At 37.7% G+C, this 14350-nt stretch overlaps 1 protein-coding gene across 16 annotated transcripts in view; it reads left to right on the plus strand.

Annotated features, from left to right (window-relative positions):
• prom1a (prominin 1a) overlaps positions 1–14350 on the plus strand; it is an 82824-nt gene that overhangs the window by 50222 nt on the left and 18252 nt on the right. For 10 of the 16 annotated variants that reach the window (XM_044363580.1, XM_044363579.1, XM_044363586.1 and 7 more), the window contains 12 exons: positions 3251–3371; positions 4121–4184; positions 4639–4728; positions 5108–5131; positions 7499–7728; positions 7912–7986; positions 8735–8798; positions 9363–9522; positions 10085–10237; positions 10973–11096; positions 11999–12102; positions 12888–12972. In XM_044363580.1, the coding sequence (XP_044219515.1) occupies positions 3251–3371; positions 4121–4184; positions 4639–4728; positions 5108–5131; positions 7499–7728; positions 7912–7986; positions 8735–8798; positions 9363–9522; positions 10085–10237; positions 10973–11096; positions 11999–12102; positions 12888–12972 (1294 nt within the window). The remainder of the gene's footprint in view (positions 1–3250; positions 3372–4120; positions 4185–4638; positions 4729–5107; positions 5132–7498; positions 7729–7911; positions 7987–8734; positions 8799–9362; positions 9523–10084; positions 10238–10972; positions 11097–11998; positions 12103–12887; positions 12973–14350) is intronic. The other 6 variants (XM_044363582.1, XM_044363584.1, XM_044363589.1 and 3 more) reach the window with 1 other exon arrangement.

Consider the following 14350-nt stretch of genomic DNA (forward strand, 5'->3'; position numbering starts at 1 on the left):
TTCCACTGACCTTGCTGGACACCGGCAGTGAGAGGGAGTGAGCGGGAGACAAAGAAAAAGAGAGGGAGGTGGATAGAGTGAGAGAGGAGAAAAAAAAAAGCGAGAGGAAAAAGGGAACTGAGGGCGAAAGAGGAGAGAGAGAGAGGAGGAGAAAAAAAAGAAGAGCGAGGTTGCTATAGGAAAATAGGAATAAAGCATGAGCTTGGGAGGTAGTTAAATAGTGAAAGAGGAAAACAAAAAGTCTAAGCAAAGGGATACTGAGAAATAGAGGTGTAGTGAAAGAGACATAAATGAAAACAGACGAGCCAGAGCAGAAAGACAAATGAGAGAGGGCTAGGGAGACAGAGGAGAGGCAAGTATGGGCTTTGGTGATGAAGACATAGACAACCAGAGACAGAGAGAGAGGGAAGGTGTGTGTGTGTGTGTGTGGTCGTGAATTTGTGTATGTAACGGAGAAAGAGGCAGAATGTGTGTGAAATTGTGTACTTGTGTGTGTGTGTGTCTGTGAGAGAGAAACAGAGAGAGGGCAGAGAAAGAGTTTGACAAAAGGCTTTTGTTGTGGATGTGGCCATTTTGAATCTTCCCCTGGTTCCGGATGGCTCCACTTCACTGTGCCCCAGCCTAGTTGTTTGGCCTAGTTTCTCATTAAGTCTCCACTTTATACGATGGCAGTGTTTACTATGTCTGCCCACTCTCTATTTATGGCAAACATTGTCACAATTCCTCCAGACGTGGCGCAGTTAAATGCCACACAGATGAAAAGAGTTTCTCTCCCAGGGGCAGCAAATGGTCATATAACATTTGTTCTTTAAAGACCGTGCGAGTGGTTCTGCATGTTTTGACCTGTTAACAACAAATTGCATGTAAGATAAATGCCCACAATTTTTCAGCAGTTGAAAAATCTACTTCTAGGTACATTCAAAGATGCTCTGACATCCAGGGTTTGAGTCAGCTGCCAAACAGCGGATGACTGATTATACTCACAAAATCCTGGGTGGCTTGTTTTTTATCGTCTGGGATTGATTTTTCAACCACATACGTTTTCTTCAGCAGTCATTTCTCAAATTTCAGCTGGTGGAGTATCTCTGAAATGAACCTAAAGACAGTCCCAAGTCACAAATGCTTTACCACACACAGATTAATAACACTGATGAAAAAGGTGAGTAATGGTTCACCCTCTGTAATTCATCGGCTACCATCTCGAGCAGGTTTTAACTCTCTGTGTATTCATTTTCATGCTGTTCTTCTGTGAACTGATGTAACTGATGTAAGGACCATTTGAGTCTTGCAAGCAGTGCAGGATACTCTAATCTAGTGCTGAAAGGATTAGTCAATTAATCAATTAGTTGATGAATCAACAACTATTTTGATAACTGATAAATCATTTGATCTACTTACTGAGCAAAAATGTCATAAATTCAATGTTTCCAGCTTCTAAAATGTAAGAATTTGCTGATTTCCACAGTTTTTTATCATTCCATTTGGTCGCTATTAAAGAAATCACATTTTGGGATCTCAGAACTCGTGATAGGCATTTTCACTACTTTTGACATTCATTAAATGATTAAATGATAGCCCTAGCCTTCCCTAAACCACTTTGCATATCTACGCAGATTGAATCAAATTAATGAATGAAGTAAATCTGTAGAGTATAATGACTGTTATCTGGTTTCACTTCATCAGTGTACTTTTCAGTGTCAATTTTTGTACATTCAGTGTTTACACACACTGTACAATCTCTAATGTGACAGAATAATGCAGGTTAGATTACATTGCATTAACAGGATTATATCCACAAAGGGAGACTTCTACAGCAGCGCCTGCTGATCACAGGACTGTAACACACAGACACACAGAGTACTTTTTTCATGCATAAGCAATAAGACAAGGAATGGGGCATAACCTCACTTTGCATGCACTGCAGTCATATACATACACACTCGCTCTCATGCATACCTTCACAGAAACACAGCTACACAGGCTCACATACAGATACCTCTGCCTTATTATACAGTGAGTCACAACACCCTGATTCATCTCCATTGATCTAAACCTTCCCAGTGGCTTCTGAGTCAGTCCGTTTGTTATTCTGTTCTGCGAGTCATCTTGCATCATTCATAAAGCTGCTTATTCCACTGAAGCATTTCTATAAATTAGATTTTCTGTGTTATACAACTGTACCGTCACAAAAACCTCACAATCCATCTTACATAGGGTTTTTTTTTTTTGTCACCATCTGTTCTGAAGTTAATCGCCCCAGCCATGCTCACTTGCAGACACATACATGCAGCAATGGAAACATGTGCACACACGTACTTACAAGCACGCTGCTGGCTGTGAGGTGCTGAGCCGAAAATTCAACTGGGATGAGAGTGAGTCATGGAAACAGCTTAATATTATGGGCTGTCTTTCCCTTGATGTTTCTCAAGCTAATTAAGCCTCGTACCGAGCTACTCAGGTCTGTTTGAAGTGTGCAAGAGACTCACTTTAATGGTCTGCTTTGTGCAATTCTGTGTTTTCGCATTTAATTAGAATATGTTTACAAGCCAGGGACTTCAGATTATACAGATAAGGCCTCAGAGCATAATGTAGACACACCTGCATTTCCTGCTATATGTTGATTTCCAAATTGCTTGGGAAATAAATTCTCCTGAAGTTATTTTCACATTAAAATGCAGAAAGACAAACCTTGTGCTTAAATAATAATGATAATAATAATAAAATAATTTAGTGCTTCCTGTCGTTTTGTACGGTCACTGAGTATGTGTAATTTTTTTCTTTTGATGTATGATTTTGGAAACAAATGTGCAGTTCTCATTAGCTTTTTTTTGTGCCAGCTTCCACTCAGTTAGAAATATGCTTGATTTACAGTAAATGCTATTTGCATTTATAATTATAATTTAATTTAATTATAGTATAATAATAATTAGATTTAAAAAGGGAATGATGATTAATAGTTGTGTGTTGACAATCATACATTACTGTGATTGCATGTTTTGTTTTTTTTTGTAATGTAATGCTGGCTGTCAAGAAAATGAAGCTCATTCTACAGGTGCACTTACTGTGATTGAAGTTGCTAAGAAAATGCAAAAAGAAATGTGGTGGTGCATACTGACCCCTAATGTTGATAACATGTTATCATCCTGCTCTATAAAACACACCTCCGGCCTTCTGGGTAGCGTTGAGCAGCATGATCGCTCTGTCTCGTAACAGAAAGGTCACAGTGTTTGTGTTTGTCGTTTGTGTGCAGGATCGGAGTACTGTGTGCGTACGCTGCCAACCAGAACCTGAGCTCTCAAGTGAAGAACATACGGAGGCTGGTCAACAGCAACATGAGGGACCTGCACACCTTCGCTAATGACACACCGATGGTATTACACAGAGCTGTCCTATAGCATGACCACGAATATCATATAATGTTATGAGCTAAACATAAGCATTTAAATCTATAACGAGTTGTCTTACAAACCAGAATCCTTATGTTCCTCTACTAGTAACTTTGTTGCAATTCTACAAATTACACTGTATGATAAAACCATGAATTGGACACTTGTTTGCTTATTATATTAAACTAAGCTCTAATGGTAACATGTAGGATATGAGAGTAGCTTCAGTCATGGTTGAACATGAAACAACCAAGTCGAAACATCCAAATGTTTTGATATGTGCAGACACCTCCCCAATTATAAGACCCTCATGTCCCAGTGTGCTTTTCCCCCTGTCAGTCTACTGTCGTTTCTAGTTATGCCTCCTTTGTATGATACCTTCAAGATGGGAAAAGTGAACTTTCTCACTTCTTATATGTGCGAGAGCTGCATATTTGATTTCTAAGACATGTGTCTGATTCCATGAAATTTCAGGAGCTCAGGTTTTTCACTTTCACTTCACTTGTGGGAGTTAAATTGGTGTGTTTTCATTCAACATCCAACCAGATTCTTAGCTTATTTGTTATTATGGGTTTATGGAGCCCAGTTTTGTATTATTTTCATTTCCTTTACTTAACATAACGCTGAAATTATGCTTCAGAGTGCTTGTTGGTGTCTATGTGTAGAGTAGAATAAACACATTTTTATGTGCCTCCATTTGTGAAACTCTGCTCTGTTGTGTTTCCTGTTTGCAGCAAATTGATTACCTAATATCCCAATACGCCACAGCCAAGAACAAAGTCATCTATGACCTAGATAGTAAGTAGACCTTCTCTGTGCCTCTGACAGTGAATGAAGTGGACAGAAAAGATTCACTGAGTTCTTGCTCTTGGTCACATATCATGCTTATTATCTGAATGTACTGTGTCTACTTTCCTTGACTTGTTTTCACAACAGATTTGTGACATAACTAGGTCTAGATAGCTACAGTGGTGACTGTTATAGAGGATCTCTTGAGTATTCATCCTACTTTTCTCCTGCAATAGCACCGCAGGCAGTTATTTACTGAAAGTTAAGATCAGCAAATGCAATATCAGCACAGCATACTTTAAACACAAACATATTATGTGTCTCTATACCAGCCGACTATAAGATTACAAGTGGAGATGGTTGAACAGAGAGCGAAATCTGGGGAGAGTCACATAATAATAAGTAACATAATGGACTGTTAATACTGTTTATTCCTGTTGATCTGATGCTGTGTTTTCCACAGATATAGGTCCATTATTGGGTGGAAGGATACACGATCAGTTGGATAAGGAGGTCCACCCTGCCTTGGACAGAGTACTCAATATGGCTGGAGGTACATCCACTGACTTTTAATTTCCTCTTTCAGTTACGCTTTCAGTTACGATACCATCAGGTTACTGACGGCTGAAAGCTGCTGAATTCAGGCTACAGCTGCACAATTGGGATTATAATCACGTAATTATATTTTCATCCTATTAAAACTACGCTGTAAATGCTGTGACATGATTTAAAAACTCTATTGAGGATTAAATCACCTGTTACAATTGACATATTCTGCCATGCATATAATATACAGTAAACAGTTTTTGGGATCTAATTTCAAAATGTAAGTTTTTAGTGAAACTTATAAATTGTGAGTGATGATAAAACTTTCTAATAACAGTTAAGAATGTTCTTTTCCACAATTTTTCTTTTTATTTTTTTCCGTAAAGTGAAAATCGAGAGAGCCATCAAAGGTAACGATAACTGGATAATAACCTATGATCCCTTGACCCCTGACCTTGTGAACTTTGACACCGATGTTGCTCCTATGATTTGTTCCTTTGTGATCTTCCTTGAGCATTTGGACCTATCAGTTACCCAAGTGCCATCTTAATGAACAACAAGCCATTTATACATTAAAACTGCACTACGCAATTTCACACTTTGGCAACCTCAAACAATGGATGAGTGTGTCTGAAGGACTTGCCCATCCAGATACTACAGAGATCAGTGAAGTGTTGAACTTGAATCTAAACTTGTTGCTCATAGTGACTGGAGGGGACGGAGGTGGTGCAAAACATCTTTTCACAGCAGGCTCCACTGTCTCTTTTAAGTCTGGTTTTCTTTTGATGCAATGTGTACGTGCTACCCATGAGGAAAAAATGTTTGTGTTTTGTTTTGTTTGTAAGGTCAAATTCACCACCTCCTGCATGACAAGACAACTTTATGCCCGTGAACTTAAGTGTCACCAGACGGTTAAGTTGGGGCAAAACAGGATAGAGAAGGGGACGGGAATCTTACTTTCCCGTCATTCTTGCCTAGTGCAGTTTTAAGTTAGTGACACCCCCAGATCATGCCAAAACCCTAACACAACATCAACCTGCACCTGGACATTTCCCTTCCTTCTATTCCAAATGTGTCCCTCTGTGTAAAGTGAACATAAAAATTATGTTTTTGTTTTTTTGTTTTTAATTACAGTTACTTAACTCTTTACTAGAAACTACAATCTAGTCTTAACAATCCAAAAGAATCACATATTTGAATATGTAACTGACTATGAAAGAATAATTTTACTCATGACATGTATTACAACAAGCAGCCAATAACGGATGTATCGACTGCAAGGGATAAAAAAAAAAACTTGGCAGGACATTGGACGTGTACTGTAGATGAGACAGCAGTCAGCAAGCATGCCTGTAGCAATCAAGTGAAGTGCATTGCTGTGTGTGTTGACTGAGCATCTGATTAGATGACCACAGCTATTATATGATTGTGATTACAGTTGTGTTCTCAATGTTTGTGCACTATTTTTGTTCTTACAAGGGCTGAGCCAAGTTGTCAAAGGGTTTTAGTATCCAGTATTATGTTCTATCAGATACAAAAACTGTCTAAATACCAAGGACTCGTTATTGGAGAAATGCAAAGAATATTTCAGTAAGTAGAAGTGAATAAGGCATTTATGTATTTAACGCACAGCATCTATCTGTATTTTCGTTTTCTACAGTGTTGCTAATCACTTAAAGCACTTAGCTACTAGTAAATTCACTGTTTCCTTCCTACATTTTTGCATATTTTATATGTTCGAGGATGCCACAGTTTTGCATGCTGTTAAATTTTAAAAATCTGCTGCTTTGTGGTTGTTAACAAACACTGGTTGTTATCTTGTGGTGTATTCACTTGCTGTGGAAATGTCCAACTTACAAGACCTCAGTTACAGCGACATTTTCCATAGAAGGAGCCGATGAATTCACATTATTCCCAGAATTCCTGCTTTGTTATGATTTGCTAGATATCGCTGCTGTCTGGTAGCCAAAAGTCTAATTTTAGATAATGAAGATTTACACAAAAATATGAACACACCACGGTCCAAACTCAATAACAAGCACCACAGCTTGCACAGTTAATCTCGGCTCAGGCCTTGTTCTTACAATAAGTGCATATGTACAATGTGTTCTGTATGTGTCTGTGTTTTTGTGTATAATGAGCCAATATTATGTCCTTTTGCTGTGATGTTGATATTGTTACCACATTTGTCACTTGAATTAAACCATTTGTCCACTTTCATAGGTAACTTATCAATACATGATGGTACCACGGATGGACTGATGTCAGTCAGAAACGTCATAGCTTCATATTTGACAAAACATTTATTTTACTGCTCTGAAAATAAGTCTACATTTATACACTTCAAGTTGTAACAATTACACAGACTGTCCCAGGACAGAACTGGAGGATTTTAATGAAATATTCATCATTATGAGCTATTTTGCAGCCAAGCAATGAAAAAAAAGCCTTTCCTAACAAATCTTCCTATTTAAAATGTTACCTCAAAACATAAATTAGCTAATGGGAAAGGTTTATCTGTTTTTCTTAAAACATGTGGCAATATCTTGAAATAGGGACACTCCATCTACTCACTCCTTGACTCGTTTTAGATTTTGTAAGAACAATGTAAGTTTGCATCAGAAACAAAGGAAATGGTCTCACTTTTCAGGGGGGAAAATATGTTAAGACAGTCCTTTGTTTTGATGGGCATTCTCTTCATGCCCTGGTTTTCCCTCATAACATCAATCCAGTCCACTTTGTCTCTCTCTATTCATATCTGGTCTCTTTTAATGCAGCCATGCGAGAAACCAAGGAAGCCCTGGAGAATGTTAGTGTGTCTCTCGAAGTCCTTCAGGAAGGAACAGGAAAACTCAATTTTAACCTGAGCCTGGTGCGGGTCAGTATTAACCGCACCCTAAATGACCCCGGCTGTCATGACGAGGAGTCAGATGCCACCACTGCCCAGCTGTGCCGCAATATCCGCCAGTCACTGTCCCAGCTGCAGATCAGCGCCAATTTCACACGGGTACAAAACTGAATTAAACACATTCTAATGATGACATGGTGTAGACATAAATAATGTAAAGATTGTGCCTTCACAATGAAAACTTATGTGAAAATAACACAGGGGGAAGATGTCAACTAAGGTTTAAGTCAGGGTTAAGATTTGGCAACTACTGGTGTCTCATTATTTTGTTTTGTATTTCAGCTACCCAACGTGAACTCTCAGCTGGACAGGATGAACAACATATTGAAAACAGACCTCAGCGCTATCGTCCAGAGGGTGAGCCTGGAGCACTATTACCTATATTCTCACTAGATAATCTTAGACTGTTGTCAGTGCACGTAAGAAGTTACTTTATTTGCAGCAATTTACTGCAACGCCCTGAGCACAGGCATGAATTTGTTGCTTTTTTTGAGTTTTAGTAAGCAACCATCCTGCTATGCTGCAATTTTGTTGTTGTGGTCACAGTAACGTGATGCCCATTGCCTCTGAAAAACCTTTTGCTATACACGTCCATTATAAAACAAATTGCTATAAAACTAAGAAGAAAATTCCCTGAACATCACACAAATCTGTCTCTGTGGACTTTTACAATTTGAACTATTAGGTCCTACAGATCGTTATTGGCACCCGTGGATGCCTATGACAGTGTGCACACTAGTTAAGCTGCTTTCATTGAGATGACTAGTCTGCCATGTTATTCATGGATGAAAACTAGCCTCTCGGCTAATTCCTGCATATTTACAGTAATGTTTATTAATATGCACTGTCCCTGAGAAATAAACTGAATAAATAAAAATGTTTGGAATCTTTATCCTTTACGTTAAATGCATCCGTGGTTTCATAGTTTTAAAAAATGATAGTGACAGCACAGAGAGAGCAACACAGAAAGTTGAACAGGCAAGAAATAGTGAGTCAAACCACATCACATCTTGTAGGTGTCTGACATTATGAACTATTGAGGCAACTAATCTCAATATGGTGTCCCACTGTTTACTCATTTTAATAAAATTCTTTCCTGTCACAGGGTTACTCCTCTTTGAACGACACGCCACATATGGTGACTGAACAGACCAGAGGTGTTGTGGAGAGTAAGATACATTTTACATTTCTAAAACCCTTTTCTGAGAGCAAACATGTTCATCTAATAACTACTGCTTTGCTGGATTGTATGAATTACTGGGATTTATCACTCTCCTCGCCCCTTGCTGTTGACATCCATCTCCACTCATTTACTACTTTATATTCTTACCTTTTCTGTCTGTATGTCTCTTTTCCTCCCCTGTTATGTGCATTTGAGCACAGTAACGTGGTTTTTAAGTTTGGTCCTTATCAACCACACCACCGTCCATTATCAGATAGCCAGCTTTTAATTGACTACTGTCTTTTATTTGAGGAAATACAGCAAATTCATTTTACCAGCCTAAATCTCAATATTTAAAGCTCTTTGGCATCCTAAGGTATCTTATGCAATCACAAATCAGATGCACTAATAAACATTGGCAAGCCTACTGTTTGCAGTTTACTCGTGTCACATTACATCAGTTTCTGAGTGCTGAATTTCAAGTTTTACCGTGTGCAACTTTAAGGTGGTTTTGGTATTTTTTCCAGTGTCTTTACCTAAGCTATTTAACTGAATCCGATTGCTCTCTCAGGTGTACAGAGTTTGGTGGACGACATTGGCAATAACATCAGCAGCATTTCCAAGGTGTTCCCTGTGCAGAGCTCCCTGTCCAACTTCACCATCTTCATTAGTCATGCCCATGCCAAGATTGAGGACCACTACCCTGAAATTGACCAAATGGACTTTTACAGGTAGACTGACTTAAAAAAGATTTTAATATAAAATTTACAATCATAAATTATAAAATTAAATTTACAAATCGTTCCTTCTCATAAATCAAACCTAATCAAATTTGGTAAAAAAAAAAGAAAAATAAATTCAGAAACTACATTGTAAATACTGTAATGTGGACACTTTCTATAGCTTTGACATTTAGCTTTATGCTGTCTGTGCTGACCAGGCTCATCTACAAGTAATGTAAAATTTAAGTGTACCATATTAGCCTGCATCAATATTTTGCATTCATGAAATATTCATATATCTTCTACATTAATTCAGTTTAAAATAGTGCAGAGGAGGGAAACCTAAGATGATATATCAGTTTTAAAAGCTTTGTATTAAATTTTAATATACCTCACTTAACTCATGTGCTGTTTTTTAATGAGTAATGTTTTGCTCAAGAACACTTAGGCAGGACACACAGATGCTAATATACACTGTAGCTGTGGTGGGAGATGTTATCCTGTTTATGTTATGGGAGGCCACCTTCAGTGAGAGGTCTAACTGTTTAGTTTTGCCTGCTGCTGCTTACAGGTGGATTGGCTGTATTGCCTTGTGCTGCATGGTGGTCCTGGTCCTGGCCTTCAACTACCTGGGCTTGCTGTGTGGCACCCTGGGATATGACAAGCACGCCTCGCCTACAACACGAGGCTGCATCTCTAATACAGGAGGAACGATGCTCATGGCGTAAGTCAACTATGCACATGACAACTCAGTGATTTTCAAGATCTTAAACAAAAAGAAGTGTTGCCACAACCACAGTTTTAATGTCAATTTGTCAAGTTGATTGGCATGGTACACCAGCCTGCTTATATTTTTAGACACATCTGCTACTTCTATAGACTATTTACTGTACATGCTACAGCACTTCTAAAAGGTAAAGAAGACCAGAGCATAGTGTATGATCATAATGATATAAAAGATAGGAAGAACAGAGGTGCATTTGTTACAGAAAGCTTACACAAACAAAGCATATGCCAAAAAATATCTGAACAAATAGATGCAGATCTTGTTTGCACTACATGCAGAACTTGTTGGCACAACATAACATTGTGTTCCCTCAAGAGAAGATGTTTATTTACAGTATATCTATTCCCCACAAGATGAAAATACAAAAGACAACACCTTCTGTGTGAAAATAATACTTTTTTACCACTGTAAATATTGTAATACTACTATTAGACTGCTGCTCATTCACCTCCTTGCCCTCTGCCCGCTAGTCTACAGTACTATCCTACAGTACAGTGGTTTCTACTGGTGCTACTTTTCATGTCCCTTTAATTTCTACAGAACTTTTACATTTAAGGCTTTTAGCTGACACTGCTTACTGTGACAGATACATTTGCTCACCTTTTCACCTTTAACTCTACTATTTTTCTCTGCTTCGGCTGTACCTGAGGTCCTGTCTGTTCTTCTCCACAGCGGCGTTGGATTTAGCTTCATCTTCTCCTGGGTGCTGATGGGAGTGGTGACAATCATCTTCCTGGCAGGAGGAAACATAGAGAAACTTGTTTGTGAACCTTTCCACACTAAAGAACTCTTTAAGGTACATTTGCACCCAGAAATGATAAAGGGGTCCCCCCAAAATTACAAATACAAGTTGGCACCTTCACCACAGAATGCATATGTACAGTACATTTCTTTTACTCAATGTTCAATACTTTTCATACTGAACATTTTTTGTGTTTGATACATCCAGTCCGCTTTGGACTCGATGGTCTTTAGTCCATAGAATTCATAATCATATAACTAAACCCATGAATGAGCATGTCTGTCAGACAGATTAAGTCAAGACACTGTTCTTCCTCTGTAATATTTACAAGTCAGTGTCTCTTTGGTGGAATTGTAATAATAGCCACTGCTCCCAATTGTAGGTGGCATGCTGTCATTTGAATTAGGTCCAAATTTGACTGCAATTATGTCATCCATAATGTGGAAACTTTCATTTTGTCACAAGTTTAAAATTCTTATAAAGCAAAAGTAATTTGTCTTTTTAAATAAGTGAATAGTTTTAAGTAAATAGATTTTACTTTAGGGGTATCAGTACTTTGAAACAACAGAGAACGAAACTTTACGTTTTTCATTACAAATGTAAATTAAAGAGCTTTCTGAAACTGATATCCTTGCAGCATTTTCTCCCGCCTCCCTTAGGTGTCCCTCTCTGCTTTCTTGCTCTCTTAATAAAAGGAAATTTGATTTACCTTCTCCTTAACATAATATAGTGAAATAGTATACAAGATGAATAACAAAAAATAATAATACATTTAATCTGTACCGCACTTTTCATTTACAGTGAAACTGATAGTAGTACAGTATTAATAACATAGAGCACACACAAAAAAGATGTTCATTGCAAACTATGTTTTTCCTCATTTAGATAAAAAAAAAGCTTAGATGAAGCTTTGTTTAGGTCTCACACATCCTCTTTATGACTCTCTGATTCACCAGGTTGTGGACACCCCGTATCTGGTCAACCCAGAGTGGAAGAACTTCATCCCTGGCTACATGTACAACGACTCAGACCTTGAGCTGACTTCAGAGAGCTTGTACAGGCAAAGCAAACTCATTTTTTATATATTTGGGTGACAATGTTATGTTTGCCACCTTTCAAAGGCTTTAGTGATGATTATTCTTGTCACGGCTCACTCAACAATTTGATTTACTGTTTACTACATGTAATGTTAACATTTAATTACCAAATTGCAAGGATTTTGCAGCAGGACAAGCCATTTATTCAGTTACAGTCTGTAGAAGTACTGGATGAGGCAGTTTGTTGGCGCAGGCTTTCAGTCAGGCATCAAACAGGCAACTGAATATTTTAACTCCATGGATGGGGATGCAAATGAGAGAGAGAACTGTTATTAACCTTGAGTATCTAATTAGCATCATTTTTCTACACTATCTGTGCTGCTTTTTCTTCAGCCTCTTTCTCACACATTGCATCAGCTTTCATCATCTCGCTCCAGTGAGAGGCTGCATATTCTCAGTAACCGGGATGGCAGACCTGCAGTCATTATATTTCCAAACAGAGCAGTGTTGCTTCAACAATCTTCTCCCATTAAAAAGCAAGCAGTGCTAATACTGTGTACATTATGTGAGTCTATATGGTATGTGGCAATCTAAATGTTATCATGGAACATTAGCAGATATTCAAAGCTTTTATGGAATATCACACTGTTTCCTATCAGGAGACCTGTCAGTGTGTCATGTACTTCCAGTCATTTTCACTTGGTGGCAGCAAATATTTTCACTCTGACTGAAACATTTAAGTTGACGTTTCTCTCCTCTTTTTTCTCTGTCATGCCTGTACTTGGATGTGTATGTTTGTCTTTCTTAGTACTTGCAAAGAAAACAAAGGCATCTACTCAGCCATGCGTCTGGACAAAGTCTTCAACATCTCCTCTTTCCTGAACACTACAGTGGTCAGTAAACTCAACACACACCATTAATAGCATTCTGTTATATGTTGTATCTGGGTGTCTTTGTTTTAATTTATTCCTTTACTCAAGAGTAGAAACTAACTGATGAAGATGGAATACTAAAAATATCCAAACCTGAAATTTAAGCTTTTCTTCAAAATGTTAAGTTAATCATTCATATATCTAGAACATATACTAGATGCATGCGATATTAAGCTAGGAAGCAGTGCTATTTAAACTGATCACAGATATAAGTTACAGTTTTCTAAGGTCTGATGTCACTATTATGTTAGAGCCAAATATACAGACGATACAGACATTTTGCTGACCTCTAATTACAATTTTAAAATAAGCACCCAGTAAGGTAGCTGTGGTTTCTAGGAATGTATGCTAATTTTAAACTATAAATTTGTGCTATGTAGTAGTCTTCATCAAATGCTATTATGGACATAGTGTGTACTAACAAACAAATGTGCTAACAGGAAATCATCAAGTTGCATCTTTTTGCACACTAATCATTAATTTCTCATTTAAAAAACTTCACAAACAGCCAGTAAAAACTGTTTTCTCACAGAATATTCTTTTGTTTTCTGAGCTGATGCCAATTCCAGTTAAGAATGGAGTTCGATAGCATTTGATCAAATTAGTATCCACTTACTGAATCAAAATCCTTTTGAATCCCTTATCAAATCGTATTAGGTTTACATTTAAACATTTGTAAGTAACTACAGGCTAAAATAACTACAACTCAAAGAAATCTAATCACTTTTATTTGACTGAAAAAGGCGGAAATACTACAACCTGTACTTACAGCCCGTAAATGAGATAAATAGCATAATATATGAAATGTTAATTAAATATATCTGACACATTAAATTAACAGCTGTAGCCTACTGTATTTCACGAGCCACTTACTCCAAATATAGGTCATGATCCAGAACTATTAAGATGATCTGATTAAAATGCTGATATGATATGAATCAAAGGTTAACTTGCAGATTCTTAAACTGACATGAGATGATCAGCTAAATCATTTCTCTAGAGAGGAGTTGTTACTCGCACTTTCTAGGAATGTTTAACCCCTCTAATTGCTGTTGTGCATTGCCTTGTGAGAGACCATCAACACCACATCCAAATATATAGAAATTAATTTGTGTGCAATTTGAACATGTAGTTCTATAAGCTAATAGTGATGGAGTGTCCAAAATTCTCCATCCATGGCTGCAGCACTGTGTTAGCATTACCTAATGATTTCTTTGCTGCCAAAATAAAGTAAGCACTGACAGTTGAAAGCTTTAACATGCTTCAGCCTTTATCTCAGCTTATGCCAAAGACATTACATTGATGTAAGTTTTTATTTCTTTTTGACCCTGAGCCAACC

This window comes from Thunnus albacares, chromosome 10, assembly GCF_914725855.1.
Source record: "Thunnus albacares chromosome 10, fThuAlb1.1, whole genome shotgun sequence".
NCBI lineage: Eukaryota > Metazoa > Chordata > Actinopteri > Scombriformes > Scombridae > Thunnus > Thunnus albacares.